The following is a 12,553-nucleotide window of genomic DNA, read 5'->3' on the forward strand; positions in this document are numbered from 1 at the left end:
ATGAATGCTTGTCACATCATGTCCTCAAACCATACGATATTTTGTTGCCCTATTGCTCCATTCTTACCTGAAGGCTCCTTCAGTTTGCTGTAGCATTCAGCAAATCTCTGCTTTTGTGCTTCTTTTACAATTCATTTCTTCCCCCTCTTTGCTTCATTTCAGAAATGAGGAAGGAGAGGGGAGAGGGGAAATAAAAGCAAAAAAGCATATCTGGAAAATGCATTCATTGATCAATCAAATCTGAGCAGGAATCCTTCAGGAAGAGGGGGAGACTGGAAAGTGAAGATCACCTCTTATGACTCACAGGTCAAATCTCAAAAAGACAGAGGCAGATAAAGGCTGCATCTGCTCTGCTGTCATTGTGTTTCTTGGGTGTAAATGCAGAGAAAAAGTTCAGGCTGGCTGAGTCACACTGCTCGGCAGGAAGAGTCACTGAGAAAGGGACATTGTGACAATGTGGATACTCATCCTTCATAACTTTGAGTGCCATAAAGGCAAGAAAGCCATTTGGAAGATCTCAACAATCAGAGGTGTTGGGGTCATTGAAAACCCAGGCAGAAGGCTGTGAGAAAACTCTTCTTTATCATGGAGAGAAAGACAGTACCCACACTGTCCTCTGTTCCATTGTATTTACATGTTACTGGAGAGTTCTCTGTTTCCCCTACTGTTATTGGCTTGTATTTGCTGCAGTATTTTACATATTCCTAACTATCTTCCCCCATTGGGCCTTTACCCTCAGACTCCATCCCAACCCTAGTCTATATAAGTTGTTGTTCCACCCTGCCCCTCACCCTTTTGGTGCACCTTCTACTCTGTCCAGATTGTATGTTTGTTGTTTTTGCTATTGAAGCTCTTTATTTTCAGGTTATCAAAATGAGCCTGTCCTTCTATTATTTTACCACCTTGTCTCCAGCTGGTCCATTCTTGAGATCATGTCCTCCACGGTGACACAGAGGCCTTCAGACACTATTATGCCAGAATTTTGAAAGGGATAGGAAGCTTGACAGGAACTCACTATTACATCTGCCATTTCCCAGCCTCCCTCATCCTCATTGTTCAACATTTTATCCATGTAAGGAGGAAGGAAGAAGTCAACACCAAATGGTTGATTTGGCAGCTTCTGGATGCACAGATATTTGTTCAGAAAGATCTGAGCACAAAGAATTCAGCTAATACGTTATTTTTCCCTACTGTACTTCAGCTTTGTTTCATTCCCATCTCCAGTATGGCCTGGAAGTTCCCTAGATCTCCTTTTAGAGAACTTTTACTCATACAAACAGGCTGTTTTAGATCCATTCTAAAAGAGCAGGTTTCTATCCCAAAAGCTGAAAATATGTAAGCACAGCAACAAGGTGGCTCTTCTCAGACTATGAAGAAGGAAACATGCTGCCATTATTTCAAAATAATGTCTCAGACTTGAATTTCTTTAAGCCTTAACCATGCAATTTTTTATCAGTAAATTAAACCTTTTCTTATCACCTTACCCTTCCTGGCAACTGTTTACATGCAGCAAACAACATCACTGATAAAAGAATAGATCAGTTTCTGAAACAAAAATTTTCAGTGCATTCTGTCATGAAAACCCTGAAGTATTTATTGCCCTTGCATTCAGCAGGGAGGAATCAAGCTGCAAGAGAACGAGCCGTGCATGTAATGCTTCTCCTTAATGTTTTATTGGCTAGAATGGAATTCCCCATTTTTCCTTCTCCATTCCTCATCACTCAGCACAGCTTCTTAGGAGCCAAATCACTTAATCCAGAAAACTCATACCATCCCTAACACCTCCTCCATTCTCTTCACACATTTAAACCTTCACCTTCATATTACCTCATGAGAACAATTTTTAAAATTTTACTATAGGTTTTAAGAGTGATGAAACAAAGTTGCCATCAGGTTTTGTTCCTACAGATTTAAATCTTTCAGGTCTTCCTTTCATATGTTGATTTTATATTGTGGATTTACAAGCACTTTATTTTAGCTCTCCCATTACCATCATCTATATTACAATGCACGGACTCAAGGAGACCTTCACTGTCTTCATTGCAGCTCTGTAGCTGTTTGTATTTACTCTTAATGAAGTCAGATTTCAGGATCACAGACTTCAAAACCTGTTGGTCAGGAAGCTGCATAGTGGTTCCCATGGAAGACTTTTCTACTATCTTCTTGTTTCTCTAGAAGCAAAAAAATGCATGTACAACTAAAATAGAAATTCACTGCACTTCAGGAAAGCCCTGGAAGTGCAACTTGTACTTTCCTGAGTAATTAGGAGATAAAACAGTCTTATGTTGTCTGCTGAACAACTGATGGCTATCAGAATTGTTAAGACAATTTTTATCTTTGTTTCCAGGACTACTGAACTAAATAAACTGTTTCAGTCATGCTGAGGAAGAGAGAAAGAGGGAAAATAGAGAATAGTAAGGTAAGATTTTTCACCGACAATTTGTTTTCTGCTTACAACTTATAAGACATAAATAAAGAGGAAAGGTGTTGTCATTAAGAATTAGAATGAGTGGGTTTCTTGGCAGAATCAAAGAAAAAAAATATTAATATGCTAACCAATAAAATCTATAGGTAATAGTCAAAACACAATAAAATTCATTTGCCAAAATAGTAATAGATGTGGATGGTGAAAACAACCCATGCTTTTTGATTTTTGACATCACTGTCTTCAGCCCAGACCATGCTGTCCTTCATCTTTTCAATGGTTAAGGAATCTAATTTGAGAGTAACAATGGCTACAAAGTGACTGCAAATTCATGAGAAACATAAATATAAAACAATGATTTACATTTTACTAGAAGGAAAAATTCACAATGAATCTTACCAAAGAAAGCAAGTAAGGAGATGGTTTTAAATTGCATGTGACTACAATGAAAGAAACCCATCCTTAATTGGGCTGTTATGTGTGCCTTCAACACAGTGGTGCCTCTTATCAATTCTTATAAAGTAGTGTCTGGAAGTCTTTCCTTTACAAACCTGTTTTTCAGGTATATGCAACTGTGCTCTTAAATGGAATGAGAGCTTACAACAGACAGCTCATTTTCATTTGGTAAAAATACATACCCTGAATTTATTTTTTTTCTCATTTTTTTTCTCAAGGGCTGTGTCTCCAGCCACAGAGACCTGGGCTATAAGATAGTGCAAAGTCATCTGTCTTGCCTCAGTGTGCTGTGCTCATGTTCAGAGAATGTTGTCAGAAACCTTTCTGAAGGTGCAGTTAGTTGAAAATTGCAGGTGCAGGTGCTTGCAACTACTCTAACCATTTGTGCATCCTTTTGAGGGAGGCAAAGTCTGAAATGTAGGAGTGGCAAAATTTTGAATGCAAGTGGAATATAATGAGGGTAATTTGTTTGGAAAGGTAGGGATAGCCTATAATTTCACAATGCATACTTTGAGAAAGGAAGAGCTGCATGCCTTAAGGAGCTAAATATGATCATCATGTTCTATTCTGAACACCTGGACATGCTTGCAAAATGCTGAACATGTCTCCATCCAGGCTGGAAAGAAGAAACCCACTGCTGCAGGGTGGAACGGGTTCCTTTGTGCAAGTCAGCACAAGTCCCAAACCCCTGAGGTGGGTTTTGAAGGTACACTGCTCCTAGACAAGTTATTGCCAGAGTGTTTGGTTAGTGTTGCCTGTTCCTCAGAGTGTGGACTAATCCCCACACTTCATTTTCCTTGTCTGTCCTTTCATAAGACTCATGCCTTTCTGTTTGCAGGTCATGGGCTTATGCAGCTGAAGGAAGCTGGGTGGTTGCTGAGCTGACCTAAGCTGAGCTGAGCTGAGCTGAGCTGAGCTGAGGTGGTAGGCTAAGTGGAGCAGTCAAAGGGATTCACAGTCAGTGAGGTGACCTCAGGTCCTTCAAATAATGTAGTCTAGGAGGATTTTGCCAGTATTTCTACAGGAAGTCTACCATGCTTTTTCTGTGTTTCACTGGCTGGTGCATTGGGAGGGACAAGAGACTGGGAAATGGTTGACCAGGGCATGAAAGAAATTGCTTTTTTCTTTAGTTGATCCTAGGCATTTCAGCCTGAAGTTCTAAGGAGAGAGTGTGGGAGTAGCAGAGTACATTTAAAGCTGCCTTTTCCCCAGGGTCAACGAATTCATAGTCTCTTTATCACTCTGGGTCTAGTAATGTGGGCTTTCAGAATAGCTTCAGCTACAGGTGAGTCTATAAGCCACCTCCCTTAGAATAAGGCAGAAGTTTTCTTGTCTGCTTGATGCTCAAGTGACTGGAGGTCAGAAGAAATCTTCCCTCCTATTCTTCATCCTAGTTGCTCAGGTGCCTCAGGTGAGCACTGTGATGGGACTGGAAGCTTGTCATCAGAAGAGACTTAAAAGGAGCAGGGTAATATGGGTTGCTGAAACACAGTCGCATGTGAAATTCATGGCTCTCTCCTGTTTCCTCCTGGTGATGCCTGTGAATAACTGATCTGTGGCTGTTGTGATCCTGTCTTCCTCTGCTTCCCTCCCTGCGAGGTACCACTTGGGATGTGAAGCTGTTCAATAGTGACCTCATCTAGACAGCAGTATTTATAAGGCATTGATTGTTATTTTATAAGATGGTTCAGAAAATCATGTTTTCTGAGTGCCTCCAGCTCTCGTGTCATGAGTGGAGAAGAGAAAGGCAATTACTCAGACATTCTGTGCTCCATCAGCCCTCAAAACTGATAAAGAAATCATTCAAGAAGAATTTGAGAAGCTGAAGGGAGCGAAAATCTTCCGCTGTGCTGTGATCAGCATCAGAAAAATTCTTCCCAATAAACTGCTCCATCATGCCCAGTAGCAAGGGCCAATCAGAAAAAAAGCAAGGGAGGAGGTTTGTACTGAGGATGGTATCTAAATGCAGACATGTCTACACCCCATACAAAATAGATTTTCTCTCAGGATGGCTGTCATGCTAGAGAGTAGCCAGTTGCAACAAGTGCCAGGAGGAACACATCTTTATGTGTTGGGGGAGGGCACGTTAGAGTGGAATGGGCTAAGCTTCAGAAGTTCTATGTTTTAAGGACTTTTCCTTTTCCATTTTAAATTTGTATTTCATGACTACAGAAGCCCATTCTTCAGCCAGGCTATTGATCAGCCATCTCTAGTGCAAGAAGTAGTTTGTATGGGCCTGAAGGTTTTTATGCTGCTGTGCAAACCATAAGTTGGTCATATGTGATCTTATGTCAGTCAGAAATGTTCCTAATTCAGGAGAGAAACCCTGACATCTTAGTTTTCACAAAAGATCTGAGAGGGAGGACTGTGCTGGTGTAAAAGAAGTGTAGCTTTAAGACTGGATGATGTCACAACTTCCTGTGCATCATTCAAGCAATATGGATTTCTTTATTTCTCACTAAATCAGTAAATAAATGTTAGCTAATATGACATACTGCCCCCAAAGTAGTTGTCACGAATGAGTGTGCTTGAGATTGCCCAAAAAAAAGAAAGAGCTGATCCCAGGTGATGTATCAAGGCCAAGGCCTAACAGGTATTTCTCAGATCACACTGCAGCCTGGAAAGAAGCAGGGGAGGGGTGATGCACCACTACAGTAATAAATATCAATATTAATAGTAAAAAAGTTCCCCCTTGAATAATAAATAAAAGCTTATACCTGTATACTGAGAACGTCCATGAGTCATGCCACCCAAATTTATATTTGACAAGGGTTGTGTAGGAGGGGACTTGTGCCTGCTTTGTAAAGGGAAGCTCAGGGGTTCCCAGTGTTATAAGTAGATCAACAGTTGTAACAAATTGATTAAGTGTTAATTGTTAATTCATTGTTAGGTTATAAGTTAATTGTTATTTAATATATGTTTTTAAATAATGGTTAGTATTTGTTGTTAGGAAGTTCAGGTCTTTGTGGTTCTATACGGGAAATGGGTAAAGTCCGGTGGTTGGTGTGTGTGCGGTCATATGGAACCAGGGGTGACTCAGGGCGGCCCAGGGCTGAACAGGGTATTGTTCAGCAGTATGGAGGACTCAGCAAACCAAGAGAACATTCCAGAAGGACCTCAAGGAGTGACATCTGTATCGCAGATAACCATTGGTGGAAGAGGTGACCAATCATTCGACAGCCTGGAGAAATGATTGGTGTGGAGTGCACCCCATTGAGGACCAATGAGAGTTCTGGAAATGGGCCAATCAGAGAGGGGATCATAAACGGACCAATCCTGGACAGAGGGGGTCTACAAAGGTGGCCATGAGACTTCACTTGGGGCCTTCCTGCAGAATTCAGTGCCCGAGGGAGCACCTGGTGTACTTGTATGGCTGTTTGTCCAATTTGCTGAGTGGGGCTTGGGCTTATCCTGGGGTCCTGCCTTCGTTGCCGTTTCTCTTTTGTTTAATAAATGAGTTGACTTTTATTTTCACCAAAACGTCCAAGCCTCATTTACAACACAAAGTTCCTGAGGATGGGTCTGCACTTGGTGTCTGTTGGGGCTTTGGGTGCCCAGGGCCATGATGAGTTCCCTGAGCCGGGCTGGGGACGGCGGGTGGGGCTGGCCTGTGATGCGCTCTGGGTTCTGTGACAGCACAGGGGCCGTGTCACAATGGGGACAGCTATAAAAGGCCCCAGCGAGCCCCGCTGCCCCAGTAGAGCCTGGGCAAGCGGTGAGTGCACACGCAGTGGGGACAGGGCTGGAGGAGGGCTGGACTGGGGCAGAAGCGCTGGCACCCGGGGCACGAGTTCTGTCCCTGCATCCAGGGCCCAGCCCCTGGCGGGAGCGCCTTGCTCGGGGCACGGCGCTTGTGGGGACAGCGATGCAGGCCGTGCCACCTGCCAGCTGCCGGGGCCCTCTCCTTCCTGCCGCCACATCCCTGCGGCTCCTGCTCCCCACTGTCTGTCTCCATTCTGGTCCCACTGAACAGCTTCTGTGTGTCCTCCTGCAGACCATGGCTTTATTACCATTGCTCTTCGTGCTCGTGCAAAGCCTGATCCAGTACCCGCAGCCGGCTGGGGATGGGCTGGATGAGGCCACGCACCGGCGAATGCAGGAGCGTCAGGAGCTGCTGGACCGCGAGATGGCTCGGCTGCTGCAGGAGCTGGAGCAGGGGCTCCCGGAGCAGCAGGACGAGGGCTGGGGAGCCGTGCTCGTTGGTGCTCTGCAGCAGTGGCCATTCTGGGTGCTTGCTGGAGTCCTGCTCCTCTTGGGCCTGTGGTTTAGCTGCAGGAGAAGGAGCCGTGAAGCCAGCAGCAGTGGCAAGGACCAGAGCTCCTGCAAGACCTTGAGAGATGAGAGAGGGAAAGAACAGGAAGGAGACAGTGTTGATTCAAGGGAAGGCGAGGAAAACATTGACGTGACTGTGGAGGCAGACGACGGCGGCAGTGGAAATGACAGAGAAGGCAGTCCTGTGGCTTCCAATGAGGGAGACGACGATGATGCCATTGAAGGCAATGATGAGGTGAAGGGGAAGGAAGACAGTGATGTTAAGAGTGACAATGGCCGTGACTTAAAGAAAGATGAAGAATGGAGTGATGAGAATGTGCCAGGAGACAATACTGCTGAAGGAAATGAAGAAGAACCTGGCAATGTTGCTGGAAATACAGAAGGCCTAGATGAAGCAAATGAAGGATCAAACAAGGATGTGCAGGTGGAACAAGACAAGGATGCTGGAAAGGAAGAAGAAGGAGATGGAAATGAAGAAAAAAACAATGGTGGAAATATGAAGGCAGGCAAGAGAGATGTAAATGAAGGTGAAGACAATGTTGATGGAAAGGAAGAATACACGGATGTGCAAGTGCAGGAAAGCAGTGATGCCAGTGAACAGAGAAGTAGTGATTGGACTGGGCAGGAGGATAGCAGTGGAATTGATTGTGGGAAGGAAGTTGACAAAAGTGGTTTTCCTGCAAGTGAGGAAGAAAATAAGGAAATTGAAAAAGAAGATGACGATGATCGAAGCAAGGATGAAGAACAGGGTGGTGTAAATGTGGAGGGGAACAAGAACAAGGACAGAAAAGAAGATGAACAAGGTAGTGTGGCTGCCAGTGAAAAAGAAGGCAGTGATGGTGGCAAAGAAGAAAGTGGCAGGGGTGGAACTGAAGAAAGAGAAGACGGCCAAGATGCTGGGAATAAGCAAGGCATCCTTTTAGTGGATCACATAGAGTGGCCGGTGGAGGACCTGGAGAGAGGTCGCTCAGTGACGGCTGAGCTGATGGAAAGCTTCACGCGTGTCTTTGTGGACAGCGTGAGCAATACTTTCTACCCAGTGCCTCAAGAAGCCATTGGGGTGGGCAGTGCCTTTGAGGGTTGGAGTCCCCGTGAGTGGGATGGGGTGTACCGGGTTCTGATCCCGCTGAATCCCCCGCCAGGGCATGCCTTCCACCCGGAGCTTAACAGCGCAGGGCAGGTGGCAGCAAGGACCTTCAGCGTCCGTGTGGAGCTGGTGTGCACGTGCAAGAGGGAGCAGCTGGGCAAGCAGCTGTTGTGCTTCGTGCACCACTCGCAGGAGGAGCTGTGCCGGAAGCGGAAGCGCAGCCTCCTAGAGACACTCTGCACCGGCTCCTACCTGGATGTGGAGAAAACCTCCCGCTGGTTCCACCAGTTGGTGAGGTCCTCGTGGCTGCATGTGCCTCAGTCATACTCCTGGCACTTGGTGTTTCAGCCCTGCAGCCGGTCCTGCCAATTCCGGCTGAGCAAAGGCAAGAAGAGCCTGAAGGTGGAGATGCTCTTTGGGGTGCGCCAAGGGGACTCTGACATCTTTGTGGTCAGCCAGCCCACAGAGGCCCAGAAAGGCAGCTCCAGCATCTCTGTGAGCAGCCAGCCTGCTGAGGCCAACTTCATCGCAAGCACAGCGTGGCCTGAGACATACGCTGTGGCAGAGGCGAAATTCTTCCGTCACATTGCCAGGCAGGTGCCATGTGAGAATTTGCACCTGAAATGCCTGCAGGTCTTCACCTGCATCCTGAGGGGCACAGGTTTTTCCAGCTCTACCTGGAAGACAGTGGTCATGCACGTGCTGACCACTGTACTGCTGTCCCGGTGGAGCAGGAGGGAATTTGCGCGGCGGCTGTGGGACATCATGGCATACCTGCACCGCTGCCTGCAGTTGAAACGCCTGGAGCACTTTGTGCTTGGCAATGAGAGGCTTCCTGCAGAGATCAGCTTGCCACCAGCACTGCAAGGGGTTGAGCCACTCAACCTCTTTGATCTCCTGGCCCGAAATCCAGCTGCCCACAGAGAGGCGATGCAAGCTTATGGTCAGCTGCGATTTCGCCTCTGGATGCTGCTCTCCAGCCACTGAGAGCAGTTCATTGCACAGAGCTGTGCTGGGGAGGCTCACACCCAATGGCAGCCACGTGAACACTGCACAGTTGCTGCATTTGTCACTGGCAATCCTGAAGCTGCTTTCCTGCGCCTGCGGAAGGAAGATGCTGCAGCCCATGGATTCCTTGTACAGACACACATCTCTGAGTTGCCTTGCCCTTCACTTTCCGGTTACAATGATGCTGTTATGATGTTGCTTATGTCTACAAGGCAGGAACTGGCTCCACCTACACGTCCTCATGGAAGACACTGAACCCGACAGAGGTCGCTTGGCACACCTCAAAGACTGAAAAACATAGCCTGTTAGGGAATTATTGTATTTATTTAGTAACCTGTATTTTTAATGCTTTTGTAAAAATGTAGTTTATCTCAGTATATGGAAATAGATAATATTTTTACCTCAGAGTAGATAATAGTTTTACCTCACTTTACCATAGGAGAACAGGTAGTCCAAGTTTTCATAGTAGGAATTGTGTTCATTAGCATTGCCTCAAGAGGTCTTTTAGGATTGTTAGTATAAAATGATGTTCCAGTTACAGTTAGTTTAGGCAATTGAACCTCCCTGGTATGGTTGCCCTGTTGCTGCTGGAGATGAATAGGTCACACAAACACAGCTCGAGGTGTGCTGAAAGGAAGAGAGAGTTTATTTCTTCTCCCAGGACTTAAAGGTTTCTGACCATGGCCAGGGACTGGATAGTCAGGATAACACCTTCCCAACCTCACTGGCCTTGAAAGATGTCCATTAAAAGATGTGTATCAGAAAGAATGTACACATCTCTATGTTTACAGTTACTGTCCTGGGAAAGTCTTCAGAAAACCATGCCAGCAAGCTCAGAAGCTGAGTTTTCAGGGCAACAGTTGCCTTTCAGTAATATATACATATATATGTGTGTGAAGAAAAAATAAAAGGAGAAAAGTTTCTCAAATTGCCTGAAATGTGTCCTTTTTATTTAACCCACCATTTCTTAAAGAATGTCCATCCAGTGCAGCTACCTGAAAAAATTATTAAGTGACTCAAACAGTGATTGTGTGCAGCAGTCAGGTCTTGGTATTCCACTTCTGTAGCACTTTAAAGCAGGACTATATATTTTGCCTCTTGAATTCAACCAGAAGTTATGATGGTCAAAATAGATAAAATATTAATTACTCAGCCCTCCCACTGTGATTATGAAAGTCCTCCTCATTCAGAGCATGGAAAAGAAAGCTGCTGTGGCCTATGTCAGAGAGAGAAGCCTGCTGTGGGGACAGGAACAAGTAGTTCCCTGTGGAGAGAACAAGCGGGAACCTCCCAAAGGAGGATCACTGCCAACAGCAGAACTTGCTGTTCCACTGAAAGGGAACGGTGTTCACTGAGGTCACTGCCTTTTGCCTTCTTTGCTGGGCAGGCACTGCCCCCACCACAGCCCCTTTGGCCTTGCTTGTGGACGGAGGAGAAGGCCCTCCATGCTCGCCTCCCCCCAAACACACCCACCCACTGTTTTTCCCTCTCCTCTGCCCCCAGGTGCAGAGACTTCCCTTTCCCTTGCCCCAGCTCCAGTGCTCATCAGCCCCTCCACAAGGACATGTGCTCTCGGTGGCAGGCACTCTATCAGTGTGTCACTGAGCCTTACAGCCTGGCTACACAGCTGTGTGGCCTCTGGAGCAATGCTTCAAGTTGGGGAGAAGCACGGCCTCCATGGCTTCTTGCTGTACAATCCATCCAGGGCTAGATTTGCCAGGGCCAGAATTATTGCAGGTGGTTAAACTGCGGGTCTGGATGTGAGTTTTGATGCAAGTGCAAACATGCTGTGTGTGTGAGGGGCATGCTGAGGGAGGGGAAGGCTGGAACACACACATTCAGTGTTGCCACTGAAACACTATTGTGTAACTCAGGTGCCGATTTTAACTGTTGGGTAGTATGCAGTAACACTAAGATGGAAATTGAAAGCAATGATCAGTAAGAGCAAGCTTAGGTAAACAATCTGGATGTTTTTCTGTTGCCAAGCTGTTCTTTTAGGCCTTGAAAACAGGAGGCAGCCCTAATGAAGTAACTAAGGAGGTCCACCTGGTTGGTATTAATTCTCCTTTGCACTGTCAGTTTTCCTTCTTTGGGAATGCCTCACCATGCTCTGTGTGTTTCCTAAGCCTGTTGGTATCAATACTAGTGTGTTTTTTGGGCCCATGCCATGACACTGGTATTGCACCAGAGATGTTCATGCCACTGCAGTTCAAGGTCTCTCATTTTTTTCATGAATGTCTTGTCCCCTTTGTTATGGACATTGCACTCCTTAGGAAGCTGACAAATATATTTGAACATATAAAAACGTTAACGTGGAAGTGTTGTCAAGAGGTGTGACCAATTTAACAACATCTTTACTGTGGAACTGCTGCAGACTGAATGGAGCAAGCATAGCAATGGGGAACAAAGGCACACAGACCTCCTCATACATCCCAAGATTTACTGTAGCAAACCAGGTCTTTTCTATACTTGAAACCAAACAGAACTTAACCGAACCTTAACAGAACTTCACTGAAACCTCCCCAAGAAAAGCACTCATTGGCTGCTGCAGCTGCAGTGTGGTTGGTCACGTGTCCCTGCATCCAATCAGCTCTCTGTTCCTATGGCTCTCACACCTCCCCAACCAATCACGGCCTCGCTGACAACGGGCACTCAACCGACATTCAACTGACTCCCAACGAGCTCTCCCCGACCTGAGCCCTTCCCAGAGTGCCTTTGGTGAACAGAATTTAACAATTTTAATATATTTAGCAAAGGCTGAATGGAGCAAGTCCTGGTGTTGGATGCACATTCAGGGAAAGAAGGTTTGAGTAAAATGGATCACAGCCAGAGAGCTGTCAGCGCATACCAGTAATGTCAGAAGAGCTCCTGAGTCAGATCAGGGTTTCTATAGGCAGCTGTCCCTTGGATTTACTGAAGAAAATCCCTTATGGGTTGGACCCTGAAATCCACAAGAAAATTCACATTTGCCAAATCCTTTCTCTTTCTTCCAGCTTCCTTCATCAGCAAAGCATGGACTGAATTAGAATTTAAAACTGTTGTGTTCTGTACAGGTGCTATCAGAGAGGATAAGCTGAAAAGCAGCAGGACAACCTGCTGCTGTCTTCAGGTTTATTATGGAAATATGTCATGGAATCTTACTGGTATACAAAGATTATTTTTCAGGTTCACAATTAACACTTCCTAATTTGAAATAAAACTGAATATGGTCCCACTCTTAAGAATTTTACCACACCTACAAATACACTGACTCTATGGAAGGATGGGAGGACTCAGCCTTGGAGGGAAAAGAGGGTATATGAAAC

General features: G+C 45.6%; 2 protein-coding genes across 2 annotated transcripts; both read left to right on the top strand.

Annotated features, from left to right (window-relative positions):
* Positions 1-6,878: 6,878 nt before the first annotated feature.
* On the top strand, positions 6,879-7,653 carry SPANXN2 (SPANX family member N2). Its single transcript, XM_088055630.1, is given in 2 exon segments — positions 6,879-7,556; positions 7,558-7,653. Coding segments are annotated over 2 exon segments (774 nt in total).
* A 21-nt stretch (positions 7,654-7,674) lies between these two features.
* LOC102106249 (inositol 1,4,5-trisphosphate receptor-interacting protein-like 1) lies at positions 7,675-9,227 on the top strand. The gene is made up of 2 exons (XM_088055708.1): positions 7,675-7,680; positions 7,779-9,227. Exons 1-2 carry the CDS (start codon positions 7,675-7,677, stop codon positions 9,225-9,227), a joined length of 1,455 nt encoding a protein of 484 aa, XP_087911834.1.
* Positions 9,228-12,553: the final 3,326 nt, after the last annotated feature.

Source organism: Pseudopodoces humilis, chromosome 5, assembly GCF_049639895.1.
Source record: "Pseudopodoces humilis isolate 2021_Gansu_Grassland_sample_001 chromosome 5, ASM4963989v1, whole genome shotgun sequence".
Classification (NCBI taxonomy): Eukaryota; Metazoa; Chordata; class Aves; order Passeriformes; family Paridae; genus Pseudopodoces; species Pseudopodoces humilis.